The sequence below is a fragment of the Topomyia yanbarensis genome, chromosome 1, assembly GCF_030247195.1.
Source record: "Topomyia yanbarensis strain Yona2022 chromosome 1, ASM3024719v1, whole genome shotgun sequence".
NCBI lineage: Eukaryota > Metazoa > Arthropoda > Insecta > Diptera > Culicidae > Topomyia > Topomyia yanbarensis.
The window spans coordinates 151019457-151041804 of record NC_080670.1 but is presented as its reverse complement, the minus strand read 5'-3'; the positions used below and the strand labels follow the sequence as shown (position 1 = coordinate 151041804).

General features: G+C 38.1%; 1 protein-coding gene across 1 annotated transcript in view; it reads left to right on the top strand.

Annotated features, from left to right (window-relative positions):
- Nucleotides 1–1199: 1199 nt before the first annotated feature.
- Nucleotides 1200–22348, top strand: part of LOC131677193 (uncharacterized) — a 63511-nt gene continuing 42362 nt past the window's right edge. The window contains exon 1 of the mRNA XM_058956901.1: nucleotides 1200–2178. Within this exon, the coding sequence (XP_058812884.1) occupies nucleotides 2140–2178 (39 nt within the window). The 5' untranslated portion in view covers nucleotides 1200–2139. The remainder of the gene's footprint in view (nucleotides 2179–22348) is intronic.

Below are 22348 nucleotides of genomic sequence, written 5' to 3'. Positions count from 1 at the left end.
GTGGCTCATCATGTTATTTCCAAGCATGTTGTTCCAATCAACATTTTGCAACCTAATTTGGTTCTGGTCAATAACGGAGTAGCAACTACGGGCGATCTCTTATGCTTATGCTTATGCTATGCTTTATTTTTTTTTTAAATACGAAGGTATGTAACCTTTTAAACGAATTTAATTATCTGAAAGAAAAAAACTCCCCAAAGGCATAGTTAGAACCTGCAACCCTTGTGATTCCGGCCCAATGCACGAACCCTTATGCCATCCCTGGGCTATGATGACGTCCCAGGAAGAACACACGATTTTCGCATTGGCGACAGTAATCCCACACACCCGCCGCTGCCACCCAACACATTTGATCTATTTAATTTCCCCACTAGATATCAAGGCCGGGGTTTTTATAATCGTCTGGCGTTTGGTTTTTATTTCATTACCTATACTTCGCCGGGTGACAGATCTAATGGTAAATGGCTAATGCAGAAACCAAATAACGTGGCCACTAAATTTCTATTTCCATGACTATCATCATCATCATCATCATCATCACGCGAAACCTGTTCTTGTAATGCGTAATCATAATATAGAAACGAATTAGCCAAAATATTAATGTTTCCACTGAATCAGTGTCCAACATTAGGATTTTTCATCCTAATGGGAAGTACCTTAATTTCTAGCATTCAGTGAATATCTTTACACTCACAATATGCAAGATAAGAAGCAAGTTCAATGGCCTAGAGCCCCCGAGGTGCAATCGCAGTTTCTTTTATTTCAAACTATGCTTGATATCACCTTCAGATTTGTTGCATGTTACATCCATACGTCATCCTAGCATAACGAATCACACAATGAGTAAAACGTCACAACTTCCTACTAACCGAAAATCGAAGCCAAGTGTTTCAATCGGTGGATTTTCTTTCCCAGGTATGCACTGTTGAATTCCGCGTGAATACTCGCTCGTCAAATGTCCGGCAACAAGAACAATCCCAGGGGCATACTCGCTTCTTGGTCTATACGGGCGGTCGATTCTAAAACACCCGCTCTCTCGATCACGGCCGGTTTGTTTGGATCCGATTCCTTGCAGGCGAGAACATGAGTGTGGTGCACAGAGGTGAGTACGCGCTTGAGAACCGCGGAGAGTATAGAAAAATATGTATATCGTGCCAATTTAAGTTCTGTTTCACATACCATTTGTCAGTGCACAGCCGTCCGTGTTACAGAATAGATGCTTCAGATTCTCCTAGAATACGCCTCATAGCCGTGCGCTTCTCCTGCTCTAGTCCTGACTGATGTCACGGAAATAGTCTGGATTCGGACAAAGGGTAATCACAAGCACCCGAACGGCGAGGATAAACGCCAGTACAGGAAAGAGCCCCAACACTCGAGAACCAGATAAAAGAGAAAGGAGTTTGTCGCACCATTCCGACAACGGTTGCTAATTTTCTGTTTGGCGGTGATTCAAGTGACCGGTGCAAAATAAACTGCAAATTATTCGACGAGGTGGTCAGAGTGAAGGGCATTCCAATCTTCAACTAGTTTCCACCGTTAGACGAAAGTTGGCCAACCGGAAAGTATTTGCACAAAACAAATTAGTGGATCAGTGATCAAGGGGCGTGTAAAAAGAAAGCCATTGGCAAGGTCATTACGCACCGTGCCAATTTACCAATCTAATTCTGCAATCGAAGTGTGGGCTGTTTGAACCGAAAGGCAGTCAGACCGATTTGTCCAGAATGGACCACGGCGGGGAAGAGTTTGATGTCAGTGCGCTGCGTGATCTGGAGTTGATTTATTGTAGAGTGCAGATTTGAGTGAAAGTGCCCTGTGGCTTCGAATAGTGTATCTCGCCTTATTTCGACTTTGCGATCTATTTGGACACTCGGAAGACAACTAGTTTTATTGATAATTCTCCTCGGTACTTCGTGTCACGAAGAAGTACAGAAGAAGGATAGTAGAGAGAATAGAACTTTAGTTGATGTGAGCTTAGTGTCTGAATCGAATCGAAGAAACATGTGTTAAACGGCATGCAAGAGGCTTTATAGCTTGTGCTGGCGGTCATCCAACGGACGTAGAGGAGAGAGCGGCGGAGTACGAGAATAAATTGCTTATTTTGTAGTTGGCATATACAAAATAATTTCACATTTTATTAGGATGGAACAAATTGTTAATTTGATTATTTGCTTCTTAATGGTAAGTTGAATCATGATTCTTTCCCTTGTTGTTTTATTTTCCTTCGTGCCAGTTTCTTAGAGATCACCGTACCGTGGGCAGACAGTCGATCTTGCAAATGCCAAATCTTTGGAAACCGGTCGGTCAAGTTGCATTTCAGGAGATACATTCTTTACGAGCTTTGCGCTTGGTTTCGATGTTGCACTACGCAGGGGTGTAATCTTCTTGATTTACGTATCATATTTACGTTTATCTTAATAATCCTTTTCAACTAGTAATCTTGACAGACATGAATTAATCTTAATAGTTATCGTAATCTCCATGTATTTGAGTCATTATCTCATGAACTGACGTGTTTTTTGTATTCCAGCCCAACTTTTTAAACCTGTTATTGCAGCGATCGAAAATACACTTTGATGAATAATGCGATGAACAAATACTTGGAATTATTATGACTATTCAATAGTTCGAAATATTTGTTTCGAATGCGCATAACGAATGCGTAATTTGTTTTCGAAGTCATTGATCTTCTCCATGTTCTGTAATGAACAGCATTTCAGGTTGTCTATCTTTCTCCTCTGTTGCTAGTTTCTCATACAAGCATATTTGTCTACTAGAAACATTTTATTAATGTCGTGGTTTGGCATGCAGTCCTCTGGGGCAAAAAAAATCATTTTTACTCATCTAATGTTTCGGGTCGATGAGTTTAGCCTTCTTCTGGAGTGAAAGCTAAATACATTTAGCCGAAAAGTTTGATGAGTATATACAAGTTTTGTTTTATTTGCACCACAGGACTGCATACCAAACCAAAATACATAAATTTCAAACCAGTCGACCTGAACAAATATTTGTTTATGTCTCTACGCCATTCTCCATTTTCTATTTTTCCATCGGGTATTAAAAGGTAGAAATCTTTACTCAAACCGAAAACACATACCAAGAAGGCTGGCAACTCTGTCCAGAATCTTGAGATAGTAACAGCAAGCCCTCTTTCGAGTAAAGACGGTACTTTTTATAATGATATACATACTCAGACATATCAATTTGTACATTGAGCTTCTTACCTTCGTACAATGGAGGCACTGTAATTTCTGCAACTTTTTAATTGTATGAGCGAAGGAGATACGTCAGTCTTTGCACTCGAATTTAATCGTTTTTTTGTTTTGTCTGTGCATATATCTACTAGCGAATAATGCATTGATATTGAAATGACTGAAAACAAAATTCATTAGATAAAGGGTGTTACGATGAGAAAATAGTCAAACAAAAAGTGAGTAAATCGGATTAACTTTTCATTATTAAATCAATTCATGAAGAATAAAGAAAAATATATTAAGTAGTTAGTACAACTTCTTGAGAGTATTTTCCCAAGTTTTCATAGAGATTCGAGAAATAGATCGAAAGTTACAGCGCTTCCACACCAATATATTTTTACAAACTAATGCTTGTTTCTTGCACTGAAAATGTATTATCAAAATACTATAACGTTGGTGTAATAAAATCACTGTTTTATACCTTTACGTAAATTCAAACTTTCTTGAAATTTTTCTCTCAAAAGAGTATGTAACCGCTTAACTCAAGTTTCCTTTTATGCAAATGTGAATTGCCGGCCATTTCGTTTGACTCCTTCCATCAAGTTTTTCACAGCCTCTTTGGTCACTTTTCTCACTGCAGAACGCCAGTTTGCCTTGAACTACATCTCGCTGACAATTGTTTTTCGCGTTTTCTTGAGGTTCCGCTTGACGATTGTCAAATATTTTTCTATTGTATGGAGCTCTGGCGTATTGGGAGGGTTCCTGTGCTACCACCTGGAAGTTGTTCGCGGCATACCACTCCATGGCCTTGTTTCCGTAGTGGCCAGATGCCAAATCCGTCTGAAACAGAGTGGAACAATTGTGTTACTTGAGGAAAGGAAACAGACCTTGGCGTAGGTTTCGTAATCCTGTACCAAGTAGTCAAACTTCGTCAACCGCTTCTGCAACCTTTCTCTGGCCGACTTGTTTTGCCTATCGTCATTATTTGGAGTAAGTCGACAGTTACACGACGGCTCGTTTTTTAGCTCCATGTACGGTTTTAGACGATGCGGTTCGCATTTAAACCGCTTTAGAAATATTAAGTACACAGATAAAAATATTTTGTAATTTTAAGTTTATTTTCATGCACATATTTGGAGCATGAATATAAATGTAAAATTAAGTTCCACCACAAATACACACGACTTGTCGTGCTTTCTTTAACGAATTTTATTATAATTTTACACGTGGATTGAAAATTACAGTTTCTTTAAACGGAAAACCAATGCACTTCAATGCATTTTTACTCGAATATTGTTGTAAAATGAATGACATGTAATATTACACGAATGAAAGTGTAAAATTGTATGCTGTTTGATGCTTCAATTGATTTTAACGTAATTTTCAATCAAATTTTGGATTCAATCGTTGTATGTTTACATTCGTATTGATTTACATGTCGTTTAAATTGCATTATTTTTTGGTGTGTAATCTTTATGAAATTGAATATTTCTTCAGGATGTGACAGAACTGTCATCATGCTTTTAAACAGTCATCTTTGTGGCTTGATGGAGTAATGTTCTGAAAGGTCTGTTGAGAGAAATTCCAAATAAACAGATAAAACACTTCATGGGTCAAAATTGCGCAAAAATTTCCGAAAATTGACTCTCCCCTCCCCCCTGTAAAAATTATAACAAATCTCGTTTTAAAAAAAATCTTCCCTCTCCCCCCTATGTCCCAACATGTCACATTTTGTCAAACCGTTTCCCCCCAAAAGCGTTACTTATGAAGGCCATTGAAAGAAAAACATTGGCAAGTGGTTTCACGAAGCAATGACAGACAGTTCAGTAGTAAGCGTCGCAAAACTTGAAATTGTATTGATGAATCGCACACTATCACTGCTCAAATGAGTTAACGTCATTGGCGGGTATTTGGGAATACTGCTGCCTCGCTCGTGTTTGATGCAGAAAGTCACAAAAAGTTCATTTTAAGCATTGAAGATCCGTAAAAAAATTAAATAACACAAGAAAATATCTCAAACCGAAAATTTACTCCTGCACAAGTCTTACTCTAAGTTATTATATCTTGCAAGCAATACGAAAAGTAACATATAGTTTTTAGATGCATTGATCCGTCCAGATTTCAATTCAAAACCATTAGCATAATTTTAATTAATCTTATATTTTACCTTTTCAGCGTGAAAAAAAAAAAATTTATTTTGCAATTTTATTTAAAAAATTTGGATGAAGCGAATTGATCAAAACTTTTGTGCATTATAATGTATCATTCCAATAACATTCTATATTTTTTTCATGTAAAAATATCGACAAGCGACTCGGTGACGAAGCTATTTGTAGAACGTCTCTGGAAAAAACACGATTTGCGGTGTTAACTGCTATTCAAAAACTACTACTCTACTCTGCATACACAATGGTGGAATATTGCGTTAAAAAGAGCAGTTTTTATTTCAATTTAGTGAGAAACTCTCTTAGTTGAACAATTATCTCAAAAACCCAACACAGGGGTTTTGCATTTTTTACCTAGAATGTGTACTCAAAATATGAAATTAATCGGTTGAGTAGTTTTTGAATGGTAGTTATCACCGCCAATCGTGTTTTTACAGAGACGTTCTACAAATAGCTTCGTCACCGGTCCGCTTGTCGATATTTTTGCATGGAAAATCACAGAATGTTATTGAGATGATGCATTATAATGCACAAAAGTATCGATAAATTCGCTTCACTCAAAGTTCTAAAAAAATCGCAAAAAGTTTTTTCTACGTTGCAAGCCTTAGCCCCCCTTAATATAAAAATTCAACAACGAGAAAAGTAACGTACCACTATAGGGGGAATTGATTCGAGCAATTTTTCTGACAGAACCCCCCACTATATTTTTTATTGATTTGTGATTTTTTTTAGCAAAAAACCTTCTAAATAATTTTGATAAGCTTTGATGTATGAAATACTCCATTGTGCACTGCACTGTACAGTTGTACAAAGTTCGGTTCAAACATCTGTGTGAGTACGCTGTGTACGTTAAGGCATTTCAAAAATATTTTTTTGATATCTCAAAGTACCTCTCCCCCACCCTTCATATTGCGACAAATGTGAAAGTATGTATGATGTGAGTTTTACATCATCTGGACAATTTTGGACCCCCGCCCACTTCGCTTGAAGTTTTCGACATTGGTATTATGGGAAAAAATAAGGAAAGAATTTATAAAATGCTATAACTTTTGTAGCGATCGGAAAATTACAGCGTATACGATTATTTAAAGGACTTATTCTTAGCATTTCAATAGAAATATTTCCGTTGCGCGAAAAGTATTAAAGTCTAATTTTTGGGACATTATGTACCAAAACTCGCCTATTTCTTTAATAAGCATTCAATAAAAATCTATTGAAGAATAATAGAGATTTATGCACGATAGAATGATAAATCTTGATATGATTGACAAAATGCCTTAGAACCTTAACTTCTCGTATTCTGACACAGGCGGCAAAGATACCATTTGACTGTTGAGATTTTTCTACATTAAAAAAAACTGCAAAATATGCATGATTTGCAGCATAGAGCAGAATGGTTATAAGAAATATGGGAATTTTGGGTCATGTCCAAAAACTCCAATTTCCCGTAGATTTCGAAAAATAGAAATATTTCCATTGAAATTCTAAGAATGTTTTCTTCAAAAAAGGTATGTACTGAAATTTTCCGAATGCTACTTCCATAGTTATACCATTTATTATATTTTTCCTCGTCCCATACTACTAATGTCAGAAACTATAAGCGAAGTAGGCGGGGGTCTATACTTGTTCACATGATGTGAAATTTGGCATCTGAGCTTACTTAAATATAAATTTGTCGCAATATGAAATATTTCAAGAATGAGTGTTTTTTTGCAATGCCCCAGTGTACGTACACTCATGGATAGCAAAATAACAAGCAAAATAAGTCAACGCTAGTGATGATGCGTGGACAGAAAGAGACAACTAGTTCCACGAACCTATGTTTACGAACACCGTGTATGCACATGGAGTTTGACTGTACAGACGAACTTGTGAACACCGTTTTGTGCTAATTAATGCGTGCGAGTTTGTACACAAAATACGTGTTTGAAACGAGCACAGAATAAGAGAGAGCATAGTGTTTGTTCAACATTTGCTACACTGGTTGTGAAAGTACACAGCGCAGTGCTCTGCTCGCCGTTCAATAAGCGAATCACCAATTCTGTTTCTTAAATGGCCTGTGTTAAGCCAAAGAGGACCAAGCGCCATTTGGAGGTACCTTCATTAAAATCGCTATCGCAGCTAATGTAGCACTATATACACCTACATCAATTTATTTCTGAGAACTGAAATAGTAATCGATAGCAAATAAGTACCCTTGAACTTTCTATGATAATGGTAAATAATCGAAAAATAATTTTTTTCATTAAAAATACCAGGAAAAAATTATGGCGCTCAGTTCGCTTTGGCTTAACGCAGGTCAAATAGTCGATAATAAGGTCATTTGTAGCAGAGTTGCGTGCTAGATGCATTTGTCCTCCCACACTTGAGAAATGCAAACTTGGATGTAGAAATACATGGTATTCCTACAGGAATAGGAATGCCATGGTATGCTATATATAAAAATGAAATTGTGTCCGTTCGAGCTTGAGCTTGTGCGACCACCCCTGGCTGCCACTCTGTTATCGATCTGGACCAGAGTTAAAAATATTCAAATTCATTGAATGAAAATTGATGATATTTAGCCGCATTCATTTCCAATATTCAGTGACGCAGCTGAATACGTCAAACGAACAAACCGCCCATTCATCCATGCAGATTTTCATTCGTCTCCGATTATTACACGAAGTCGCCGTGCAGCAACGAATCAAACGCATCAAAGTCGGCCCAGGCACAATGTAAGCGATGATGATTATTGTTTCGTATGCTTTACCGGCATTTTCCTATATAATTAGTGAAATGAATATATTGTACGATATTCAACTGAATGAATAACATGGATATTTGAATGAATATTTTTTCTATTCACTGTGAGTCGCATCAGGGTCACTTTCAGTCGTCAAAAAGGAGCTTCGATTATTTTTAACTTTGATCTGGACTAGCTGAAGTTGCACAGGAAATCAGTAGATAATTATGCTTGAGAGTAGCGAAACGTCTTTCAGAGTGCAACTCCTGATAATCCTGAAGCGGTTATTGATTCATATCGACGTCGGCCAGGCCCGAATGTAGATCGCGGAAGGAAAGGGAAGGAATGTTAGTGTGTTATTTGCTTTTGCTAGAGACCGTATATACTATTATGCACTCCACAAGTATCACGGGAGTAGGATATTTGTTAGAAAGTATAGAAGTTGGATTCTACTTCTTCATTACCGACGCCAGAGAGGTGACTCCACTATCTGGACTAGATATCGATCCATCAACTCATGGACCAAGGACCAACGGCTTTACTACCCTTCCGAAGGAAGACGTGACCACAGATTTTTTCACCTCAGAAAAATATCAACGACCTCGGTTGGGATTGAACCCAGACCAACTGGAATGAGTGGCGGTCACGCTTACCACTCAAGCACCGGCGCCGTCAAAAAATGAAATGGTGTCCGTTCGAAATCGCTTAACTAAGATGATAAGAACGACACGACGCATTTCTTTGATTTTTGCCTTATTTTGTCAGTTACTTTCTGTGGAAGATTCATAGATACAAAAACAAAATTTAGGAATTTTCTCAATCTTCTTTCACGAATGCATACTTTTGGAGAATATCTCAATATATAAAGATGGAATGGTTTCCGTTAGTAATCGCATACCTTAAAAACGACACGACGGATGGATTTCTTTGATTTTTGCTTTATTCTGTCAGTCATTTTCTGTAAAAGGTTCTTGGACACAAAAACTAAAATATCGAAATATTAATAATCCATCTATTAGTGCAATTGGGGCATTTTTAATTTAGAATTGTTTGCATAGTTTGTCATTGCATAATCAAGAGGAATATTACGGTTTGACAATTGTAACTTTCCCTATTGATAGCGGTGAGCTCACTATGTCTTAAAATTGTCTTGAAAAGTAATAAAAACATTTTTCATTACCGAAAGAAATTTTTCATTTGTATGCATCGCTAAATAAAATAGAATTTGTCCATTTTCGTGCATGGAATTGTATTTATTACTTATGGGCAAATACACACCAATAAAGCTATGGAATTGTAGGTAATAAAATCTCAATAGTGCGTTATTGGGTTTCAGTTTTTTCCGCGCTAGTACATTTTCTGTTAGTGCTACGGTAGAACAAAAGTTTCATGCTTTGAAAAAGATTGGTGGTGAAGAAGTTGATGAACAACGTGTATGAAGAAAAAGAGAGAATGAATGAACATCAAACCCCATCATTCAAACGGATTCAATTTCCGATTCGACTTGCCTTTGATAATGAAAATGAATCATTAAAAAGCTTCGGATTGAATTTGGAGTACCGTCGATTCTCCCACGGCCCTGTTGACACATTGGTAAAGCATTTGTATTGTTACTGTACATAGAGAGAGGCACAAACAAAAACGTTATTTATTGAAACGTATATTAGAAACTAAAAATAAAAAAAAATATTTTCAGTCACGCAGAGCACACAAAACAGAATAGGACATTTTTATATGCCTTAGCATCACAGGGGAACACTTTTAAATAAAACTGTTCTCCGTTGGAATGCTCTTGATTTTATATAGTCTACTTTGCCGAAGACTTTATTCCGTCAAGTTTTTCTACTCACGAGATATGACCATATATCAAATGTGTGGGAAATTCTTAGGCACTCTAGCACCACCCAGTGGAAGAATTTTAAATTAAAATATGCTCCGTCGGAAAGCCCTGAATCTCACGATTTACTTTGTCGAAACGCCCACCCCGCTAAGTGTTTCCGATCATGAGATATGACCCAATATATAAGTTAACTATAGGTCATTTGCATACTCCCTAGCGCCACTTGGTGGAATAATTCTGCATTAGCCTGTTCTTCATCGGAAAGCCCTTGACATGCTGATCCAGTTTGCCGAAGATACTACCCTTCCAAATGGTCAGCATTTCGTGCTATTAAAAATTGAAATTCATGTAGTTATCTCATGCAAATCGTGTGTTCATCATAAGTCGCTTTTTCACTTTCGACAGAACCACCCCAACTACAACCCATGACACCATAAACTTTGTCAGTTTTTGTTGGATTGACTTGCAGTCTTCACGAGTCGATTTGTTGTTACAAGAGGATTCTTCATTTTTCTCACGAAAAACATTGATCGATTACTTTACCTAGATCTGAAAATGTGAAACTGATGCGTTTCTCCATACATTTGGTAAATTTTTCCCACGCAAACTTTGAGCCATTTGCGGAACCACTTCCAGTGTACCAAAAGAGCTGAAATTTTCAGGGAAGCTTATTAGCCACCCAAAGCCCCCTATCATATTCAGGTGAAAGGTTTTGATTTAGAGATTTAAGGTTGCACAGAGAATGCGTAAAATTCGCAAACGAAAAAAGCAGTTTTTTTCCACACCGTATGTCAGATTTTCATAAAAATCAATCAGCGTATGTGGAATGTTGTTACAGTACTGCTGATTGATTTTTATGAAGATCTGACATAAGGTGTGGAAAAAACTGCTTTTTTCGTTTGCGAATTTAGCGCATTCTCTGTGCAACCTTAAGGTATTTTAAGCCAGGCTAATGTCCACGTCAAGGGGCGCCGCGGCGAACACGATAACTCTTGATAAAATTGTCTGACACAGTAAATTCAATAAGATTTGTAAAGCTTAGACTTATAGTTGCTCAATGAACCAAAAAAAAATGAAAAGAAGTTCGAATCTCGGAAAAGGGCTTTATGAAAACCGAAAAGTCTCATATTGTACTGTAAATTTTGCTCTATGTTCTTCAAAATAATAGGAAGAAAAAAGAACTTTATTCGGTTTTCTGTGGTGCATCGACAGGCTACACATTAGAGTGGGACATGGTTATATGAAAAAAATAAAATTTCGCTCCGAGTAACTTTTTGGGTCCCATTTGGCTCCCAGAACAACTTTGCAAATTTTTAGTTCGATTGGTGAAACTATGTTTTTGCGCCCACGGTTTAAAGTTTACATGGGATTTTGTATGGGGAAAACGTCTTTTACCAATTAATTCTTCCAAGAGTCGCCCGTTACCTTCTAAAAATAAATAGATGTCTGATTTTTACAGGAAATTTGCCAAGGAAACAAAGTCTAGAAGACCACGAAACGATCTGATGCTTGTGGAAAAAGTTATTAAGCAAAATCCGATTGATGTCCTGAAGATCAATGAAATTTTTACTTTTCATAGCATCACTGCTGCTGACGGTCGAATTATATACAACATCTTTAACTTCCTCTTATTATGTACAAAATAAGACTCAATTTATCCCTCAAAACTCTTGCAAAGTGGCCAAACAGTATAGATAAATGATTTAGACACATTTAGAGAAGATCAAAACAAAATTGCATATAATTGGACAATAAACAGCAGTGGTGCTAGAAAAAATGAATATATTATCAATCGTCAGAGCATCAAGTGGTTTCAGTTTAATAACTTTTTTCTCAAGCATCAGATCGTTTCGTAGTTTTCGAGACTTTGATTCCTTGTTAAATTTTCTACAAAAACCACATAACGGTTTATTTTTAGGAAGCAATGGGCGACTCCTGGAGGAATTATTTTGTGAAAGTTAGTTTTCCCATATAAAATCCCATGTAAACTTTAAACAGTGGGCGTAAAAATATAGTTTCAGGGATCGAGCTAAGAATTTGCACAGATGTTCTAGGACCCAAATGGTACCCAAAAAGTTGCTCGGAGTTGGAATCTATTTTTTGTCCCACCCTACTACACATCTTCATAAAAAAATCAAGTGTTGATTTGTTTTTGAGTTATCATGTTCGTCTATTTGAAAAACGCGGTTTCAAGAAAAACACTATTAAAGGGTGTCCCACATCAAATTGCATCACGGAAGAAACGCTGTAGAAAATGACCCATTGGATATTTTCTCTTAATTGGGTAGATGTAGTTTAGAGTATATTGTTTACACTGTATTTTTATCGCTGTCAGTTTTTCGAAAATGGTTGCTGATAGATTGAAATCTGCGTGTGATATAGATATACATTTTACTGAGTTCTCTTTTCATAGTTTTAAAGCTAAAGAATGCCCTATCCACCTGAAATGATGCGGTTTGCATTGAACTGAGTAAATTTAGAAATGCATTTGCCGAGGATGCACTATTTGACCATACAATGTAAGTGGAATACTTCTCATCAGCGTATGATAGGCACCTTGATCGCGATATAGATGTTAAGTCCAAACATGCAAACAATAAATTTTAACGGTAAATATAGTTCACTGGTTTTTAGATGACGGGAGTTATAATAGTACGCAATTAGGGTAAAGTGCCTATTTTAATCATACTAAGAAGGGTGCCTCACTAATTCATTAATTACTCGACCTACAATCAATGGAGTGCGTACAAATTGGTATCAACAGATTTGCTTCGTTGTTAAGAACCAAGATAATAGCACAAATACGCTGAGAACTGTGAAATTCTCGTGTTTGAGCGCAACGGAAACTCGATTCGAGTGTCCCTATTGTTGCGCTACCATTTAACTCAATGCGTTGAACAAAGATGGCAGACGCTGCTCTAAGCAACGGCTTCAAATGGGTTGGGTGATAATAGAAACATGGCGAAAATAGGCTAATCACCCTATATAGTTTCGTTTAGATTAGTTTACCATTTTTTTATTGCTGATCTAGTACATGAACAATAAAACGTGAACGAATTTTTCACAAATATTGAACAAATACTGATGTTGTGACGAGGGTGGATAAACATACTGTAACTGCAAAAATGAAACGTGTGGTGGCTCGAGAAAAGGCAAGACACTCTTTTTGCGAAAAACTATCGATCAATTAATGTAAGTGATTTTTATTTTGGGTGTATCGCTGATGAAAAAATTAGCTTATTAGGCAAATAGTTGAGAGGCAAACATATTCCGCGGAATAGAAAGTAAATAAAACGAGGCTCTCATTGTCAGACAAGATCTCATGAAATGAAAAAAGAACCGTCTTCACGTATCATCTGATCATTCGGATCATCCTACATTGTAACATCACAGAATGAACTTATGAAGAGTAAAATATCACCCTCGTGCACCTCCATTGACATAAATAAACGATTGGCACCACAAACATCCCGCTCGGTGATTTCGTGTACAAAGCAATAATCTGACATTTGCGAATCATCCTGAAAGCCTCCAACGGCGCGCAACCGGATCACTCTCAATTAGTTCTGACTGACGACTATTCTGAGGTTCAATTACGGTGATGAAGTCATAAACACACGACAGTGTGAATGTGTTCAGTGCCCATTCCGTCAAAGCTGGTCATCTGTTCTAATTGAAATAAACAGTGGCGCACTGGTAGGGCAATGCATCAGCATCATCGACGGGACTGGAAGTTAGGAGGGTGAAGTCAACCATCAAAGTCTACCGCTCAAAATCACCGCTGAATCGAACCGTAATCGATTAAAGATCGCGGAACAGTGAAATTCTAGTTCACAAGTTGTGATTTCCAGCAACAGTGACCACACATTCGATCGTTAGTTCATTCAGTCCTTCGCTTGCCAATTAGCCGAGGGTGACTGAGCTTTGATCAAGGCATTTTCTCTTGACGGGGAAGCAGTAATGTGAAGTTCAAAGCGATGGTTAAGGTCATTTCGTGCTAAATTGGAATTGATCTGACTATCGGGCTGTGAGTAATACTAAGGTCCGTGACTTTAAAATTCATTGATTGAACCCACGCGATGTTCAGTGACAGAAGTTCGTTGATGGTTTTACTAATAATTTAGTTTAGTGTTCCACAAGGCAAATCAATATATACTAAAGCCGTGTGGTGTCCGGCGGGCTGAAATCTTTTTGCACTATTTCAACCAAGAATAGAACCTCTGGGAACTGCTCCCATGTCGTAAGAGGCGACTAACAACATGCTAGGAGTTCCTAGGCCGAGGTTTTGTTCCGTACCGAAGACTTAATCTGGGCGGACCTTAAGGTTTTCCATATTACCCTCTTTCCAGTCTGTATTTAGTGAATCACTGACATATACCTTTTCTGATTCGCCTTTCTTGATTGTGTACCAACGTTTTAAGTTTCTTCTGGCGGTTGTATATTAGCCGTAAATGACGAAATCTAATTCTACACTAAGTAACAGAATATATTAATATACCGGCACTTCCACGCCAAGGTTTAACTTCCAAAGCTTTGGCTTAAAAACCGTTTTTAAAAAATGGAAACTTTCATGCAGGAAATTTATTGAATTGGCCTAAGATGGAGCTGTCGAATTTCACAAAAAGCTTTTTATGTTGCAAGTGATCTGTAGTTGTGTTAAATTAGGTATTTTTCTATTATATTTGGAACCGTCTACCGACAAATCTACATTTACGAATACCTCCAAAAGTGACTTCTTGAGGTCTCATGAAGGCCTAGCTTTATGATACTTTTGCTTTTCTAAACAGTAATAAAAATCTCAACATTCAAGAACTTCACTTTGTCAGAAAATGTAGGGCCATCGGAAGCTAAAACTTCGTAAAATCGCACTCCTGGTCCTTTTTTCAGTGCAGTACTCTACGTCACTCGCTCAAATTTGCACCGCTCTTATGGTAGTCGGTATTTGCTAGTATTACTGTTCTCCCATCCATTCTGGTAGTCAAACGGTGGGATAGCAAAATTCTTACAAGTTTCCTATCTCATGCCTCCACGCGATTCTAAGTCTATTGATGACATTTGGTCCTTAGACCGCAGAATGAGAGGGTGCGAACAGAATGAGAGGGTGCGAACAGATCTAGTCGAGAAAACATTGCCGTAAAAATGAATAGTTGATCGGAAATTAGCCCCAATACGACTAATCTGACTAGTATCTATGAACACGGCTCAATACGTATTGAAAATTCGCCGCGTCTGTTTTTATGAACCTAATTTAAAGCTCCGTTATTGCTAACAAGCCCGTGCATCAGATTAACAATCCTTTATATTTCCCTTCAGTGTTCGGTATTATCGCTCGTATACTTGTATTCCACAAACAATCCGATATGGAAAATAAGAAATACTTTCCTTGATTTATAACATCTCGCGCTATTTTTGCCAGTATAATATGCTGTCACTTGGTAGTTTTCAAGCCAATAAATATATCGTAGAGAAGAAGTAGCGAGTTCTGTCCAAATACTGTTGCAATAAATAGTGATCCGGCCCATTACGCAGATAAGATTAGCTTTTCCAGGCAATACTCCCACGATCGGCTGTGTGGAGTTCAAATTGTTTTTGTTTAGGGAACATAGTATACTCTCGGTAGCCGGCTGCCCAGAGTTTAAAAATAACCAAAAACTAAACAAGATCATCTCTTTTTCGAGTGATCGTGCACTCGAAGACTAACTAAACAACTACCTAATAAAATATGCTTTACAGGTCGCATCGTTTGCTTGGAGCGAATCCTAGACCTGATACCCTTCCAAACCACCAACTCCGCGACACCTATGGAAGAGTCTGATGAATCGTCGTCCTTCCGTTAAGTAGGTGGAGCATCAACACTTCCTGTCTACCTTATCCTTTATCCTTCCCCGTGAACGATGGAGATGGGGGCGGCCGGCAATGATGGCTATCATGCTGTTGAGGTTTTAATATGGGTCGGATTGGTATGAATTCCTACTTACCACTTCCTAAGCAACTCTTATTAGATAATCAGCAGTCAAACATGATGAAGTCAGTGTGCAATCCGCCAAAATCATCGTCACAACGCAACGCAACGCAACGCAACGCAACGCCACAAGGCAAATCAATATATACTTGTTCTTCGATACATATAGGTTAAATAATCAAGCTATACAATTTTATCTCGGATCTTACAAATTTATGCTTTACAAATATTACAGTATGCTTCAATTTAATTCTGAAAGTTAGGAGAGAAAAGTAAGATTTTTTTGAATATATACACTGGTAAATCTTACCATATGTTCAGATATATTTAGATCTAGTAAATCTAGTACATATAAATATCCAGTAACTAAACTAAAAACAGAACATTGAAAAAGACGAATTCAATACCCTAGCTCACTATACAATAAAAGCAAATAGTAGAGCATCCGACCGTGTCTCACAAGACACAAGCAGTGACGCCATCTTGAACGAGCAATACACCCTAGAGTTGGAGAACGATTCTTAGGTGATGCTGGAAATGCATCCCGTCGAGGAAAGCTAACAAATTGCGTGCACAGGATGTAACGATTCTACATTTTTACTTGTTTGCTAAGTAAAAGGTATTGTCTAGTAAAGCTAGACAAAGAGCAGTGTCAAATAAATGAACCGAAAAAAAATTTAAAGAAAACATGCATTTATACATAAATTCAGTTATTCGTTAGAGTCGTATTTATAATTATCGTCCTATACGTTACAGTTACTAAGCATGGAACTTGTTTTGCCGCTTTATATACATAGGTCCTGTGCGGCAGAACCTGATCACGTGATTGTCCACATAGCAGCCATCACTGGTCGTTCAGGCTCCGGTCCCTGTGCTTATTGTTGCACATTGATTGATATTAGAAGCTTATCAGAAGTACCTAGATGACGAAACAGAAACCATTGCATTGACTGGTTGCTGTTCCAGTTCAGGTCCAAGGGTACCTCGCGTAAAAGTTGCCTTGAGACCAGTCTCGCTGGCGTTCGATGGTGACGCCCGCCGCTGATCGCAATTGGTTGATCAACTTAATATGATTTTTATGTGCATATCTAAATCGAACTAACTGAACAGGACGGGTGAACTGACTAATCCCCACACCTAGTATAATTCCTCCCTAAGGCTTGGTTGGTGAGCTGCATCGTACTTTAAAAGCCATGAGACTGGAAGACGGTCGAGATGAATTAGGAAACGTTTACCCTGGACATGGCAGACATGTATTGTTTCGTGAACCAATTTGACGCAAATTTAAATATAAATCAAAGTCATTGTCTTGAATGGCATTATCTGAGCAATTTTAATGGTACAACACAGCTGAAATTAGTTCTTCGCCAAATTTTGGTCCTTCGAGCCGAGTGACTATATCTACTGCTGTCAACACCATATGTGGTCCATTTATTGCGCAAAGTCAAACATACACTTTGGTCAACCGCGTGCTAAGTGTAGGTTCTTGATGAGAGCGCTGCTGCTGACTAGAACGCCACTTGTGCGGTCTGTACTAAAGTAAAAGGAAAAATCGGATCAAGGTCGTGCTTCAATTAGAACTGTAGAGAGGCACCAACGCCTATGTTATTATCGGCGCTCACCCCGATGATCCAACAAGGTGCCACTGAAGCTTAGAACGTACTCTGATCCAGGTACGGTGACACCTGAAGCTGTATGATGTCGGGTACCTAATGATTTAGCTTTTTATTACACTAGTTAGGTCTGGAATGGCTTCTGAAAGCTGTTATTATGATGATTATAGATGGTTTCGTCAGGGAGTGTTCTATAGTGAGGTTTGATTTTCTATTTTAAATAGATTCCAATTTCGGACATTTGTCTGAATAATGTTATGTTATGTCATATTGTTGGTTGATTGAATCTGAATACAGCTTGCATACAGAGACAAACCGATCACAATCAGTCGTGTTCTTAAGGATTGGTCTTTATTACCCTGGATGAATTCTTAAACTTTTGTCTCATTAACATCTATACAATATTACAGCAGAAACACTTATTGTTCTCGAAGTATTCTCCATATTAATTCTCAAATGTATTCATTTATTTATTTCACTTTTAATTAGGGTGATCAATTTTGAAACAATTAATTTAAAACCTGTGTGGTACCATTGAATGTTTCTCATTAACCTAAACTTTGATTCTGTAGTTTATTATGTTCTCCATGTTTCGTTGTTAATACACTGTATGCATTATACATTTTTCTATCTCCAATAATGCATTTATGTACTGTTTGTTTTGTATACAGGGTGTTTGATTCATGGTTAATAATATCTGAGGAAAGGTTCTAGACACTCCATCGAAACTCAATTGTTAAAGAGTTATTGAGCTATTTCTGTAATTCATTTGTTTGTCTTAAAACTCCTTTCAAATAAAGTTTTTTTTAAATTTTGATTCTTTTAATTGCACTAGAAAGCTTATAACTTTTCCTACTGGACCGCGAACTCTTATCATTCATTTTATGGGCTTAAGCAACCTTTAGAAGAAAAGCTTCTTAGTGAACGTCATAATTTGATTAAACTGAAAATGCGCAGTGTTTGCCGATTTAAGTACAAATAAACGGAAGTCTTAAATAAACCAACGTCGGTCGACTTTAATTCTACTTTGTTCATTAATGTTAATAAAATGAGGATGATTGTCGAGTTTTCATTCACTACTCGTAAACCTTTCCAACGGTATGCTATATTATGTAGTTTTGTTAAAAGTACTATTTTTTCGTTAAAAATAGCAGAATTATTTTTTCCCAAATTAGAAACTTTCTTGCATGAACTTCTATTTCAAAAATAGATTTTTTTGCTTGATAATGTATACATTCAAAAGCATGTGTGAACTTTGAACTTGAAATTGGAAAAAATAACGGAAGATATAATTATAGCATCTTATAGGGCTAGATAATACCTCACTAGCCCCTTAAGAGTTCATGCGAGCAGTTGGATTCGAAATTGAATGCTCTCTCCAAAAATTTATTAAAACAAAAACGCTTCTTTAGAAGAATGTTGAGAAATTTTCATGGAAAAATCGAAAATTGTGGATGTTTTATATTGTTGACCCAAAACCGCAAAGTATCTTTGACAAAAGAACATAACATAGCATGCCGTTGAAAAGGTCATTTCTTCTTCTTTCCAGAACACTCTAAAAATTCAAAATCCGTTGAAAAATGACCGCTTAGAAATTTTTTTAATGCCGAAAGTTCCGAAAAACAGTTTAGTTTAGATTTCTAAGGTATACAACATTTTTCAAACATTGTCTTGTGTTACATTAGGCAAGATCTACAACCTATACTAGGTCACTTGAAAAGTACCAAATTCACTATAGAACCTGGTTTGAAAGTATAACCAGTCTCTTATGGTTTCTTAACCATTTCACGAACACGAATTGTAAATCTGTGATGGATTGTTGGCGCTCAGCGTAGTTTTTTTTTCTTTCCGGATTCCACCTAATGCTTTTTTCATATATGCTGTTCGAACCAGTAACAGTTAGACAAAACTATATTTTTGTGGGATGGCGCTAACACATGTTCTTATCCATAAATCGTTTCAAGGAACGTAAATAAATCCATATATATTATCTAATTTTTATGTAGTTTCTCGTGAATAGCATTACTTGGATTAGCGGACATAGATCACTAACGAGCAATGAAAGTAGCTTGGCCATATTGGCAACCCTCGAGAATTAGCCAAGTTCCTAAGATAATGTCACACCTATTTCTCTTGACTGATTTTTACAAACTTGCTTTCAAATGATAAATACAATACTAGCATTGACTGCTATCGAATTTCATTCAGATCTGATTTTTGGTTCCGCAGTTGGTTACTACGGTTACATAGGAATTTTCCATATAAACCGGTACAATCGTAATATTTCAAAGAAAGCCCATTAAAATAGACAGCAAATTATTTCGATTTGGAGGTCTAAATCACTGATGGCCAATTGAAAATTCATTAAATATATTCTCCACTATCGACATTTTTGGAAATCCCCGGCACCGGGCATATTCCAGAATTAAAGTCACATCGGTTGTTCGGTGCTGACTGAACCCATTTTCACTAACTATTCCCTCTGTAACCCGAGACAGTTGGAGCCGGAGCCTAAATCAATATTCAGCGGATGGCTTCAGCGCCACTCCCGAAGGAGACCATTCGCCTTGTTCGGTTTGCCCAGCTATTGAGACCCCTCCTACGGGCGGGTACTATTTGTTTCTGAGTTCTGGCTCCAGAATGGTCCAACTGGACTCAGGTACCTTGATTACCAGTCTGAAAACATTCGCTAGAAATCAACAACAGTATACAAAGAAGGCCTCAGACCGGTATAATTGATTAGCTCTAACGCTTTTTTATCATCACAGGCAAAGATCTACTCAAACACAAGGTCCCCAATCGTGGCCGATTTAGGAAAGGTGGAGTCGAAGGAAAAAGGAGTCAACTCTGCTCGCTAAAAACGGAAACGACCGAAAATCGTGAAACTACCTACACCAGAAAATACCAAAAAAATAGTTTACTACAAAAAAACTGTTTAATCACTTCAACTCATAATTCGCTTACAAAAAAAAATATTTATTTCACATTTCGGGTCTCGAACCCAGGCCTTTCAACTTGCTAGCTAATTTCCTCGCAGCGCGCTAACCAACATGGTCACTGCCTATCCTGTCTCTCTCCTTTCCCAAAGCATATCAAAAATCTAACTACCTAACGTGGTGTTCATCCGAAAATGAGTGGCTCAACTTACGGTGCGTGCATATACAGTCGGCGTGTTTGCGTGTAATACAGCGATTTCATCGCTGACCTAGGATTTTCACGGGGTGGGAAAAATATAACCGCCGAACAAAAAAACTGATAATCGGGTTTCGAACCCGGGCTTTTTGAACTTGTCACGAAAACGCTGTCACTTAGCTCACTGAACCGGCATTTGCGGTTTTAAACAAAATTGATCATGCGCATGTCAAAAAAGGAAATGAGTACTCACACTACCATGGTTTTACGTGGGTCGCTCGAAGATCCTGTCCGCTGGAGATGCTGATCCGTTTGCCACAAACGATTTGCCCGGTCGTTTGCTGGCAGAGTCTGACCTGATGGAGGTCACTGCATTACATGTTTCCCACGTGGGTTGATCGATAGTCGGTGCCCAGCAACTGGACGTATGCTGGCAACGACGCTGCTCCCTAGCTAGCGTGAATTTGGCGGTCGTCGCTCTTCCGGATGGTTCACCGGGAACTTTGTAGCTAGATGGCGGGGTCAGAAGCGGTTGATGACGGATGATGATCGGTGTGACGGGATGCTGCAGCTTCAAACCTGCACGAAAAACACACATCCAACGACAAGTTGGAATTAGGGCACGCACTGCACTGGCCACCATTTGCACCTTACCTTAATTCGGGAATACCGACTCTAAACCACTGCTTCGATATGCGGGAAGCCACTTAACTTGTACGAGTTAGAACTGTGTAGGGAAAACTAATTACTGGCAAAACTGATATAGAGAATCTCACGATTTTTATCTTTTACCTATAAAACCACACCGAGGCGCGAGAAAAAAACTAAACCACTCCTTCCTCTTCCACGATCCAGAACAAAGTGAAAAATCAGATCTTTGGAGTCCTCAGTTTAAAGCATGAGTCATATCTTCGTGACCGGAACTACGCAATCGTTCACGAAATTACGCAAGTTTCCCCGAAGCCTTTTTGTATACGGCTTCAATTTCTTTTGAATATCCCCAGACCTCGATCCTCTACCACCAAATCCCGGGTGCTGCCGAATGGCTTTCAAAACCTAGAGACAAATAGTTTCCCCTTCACTATAGCTTATTCTGCGGTTAAAGGTCGCAGAAAGGGTTATCTCAAAGCGGGGCGACGCCTGCGTCGCGACCACCCGCCAAAAGTAACTCGGCTCCAACCACGACTGGATCCGGTGGGTGCTCAACCACTCATCTTACAGTTTATTCGAAGGAACTCCAACCAACCACTCACTCTCATTCACATTTCGGGAGAAATTACAGAAGCTTTTACCCATGCTGAGCGGACCAGTTATTCGAGGGGCCGCTCGATATTATTTACATTCATCTCGTAGTACTACACCTCACATCCCCTTTTACACTTACAACCCCCTCCCCCCTCACCACACCACCCATAGAATTCTAAAATATTAGTGAGAAAAGCGACCGGAAGACGGTTATACGGATGTTCGGCTAGATTTATTACCTTGAAAAAAGCCATAACTAGAGGCCGAAACGTTGGGCAGTATAAAACAGCCGTTCTTATTTTATAGACCGAAAAAGCCGAACATCCGTATATTCTAACATATGTTATCACGAAGACCACATTTAACTCATAATGCTGATTTATCTACATTGATACAATATTTTTTGTTCCAAGTGCGTCATCGTCGACATGTTGCTCATTAGGTTCGTGGCAGTCGTGCCCTTGTACATATGTGC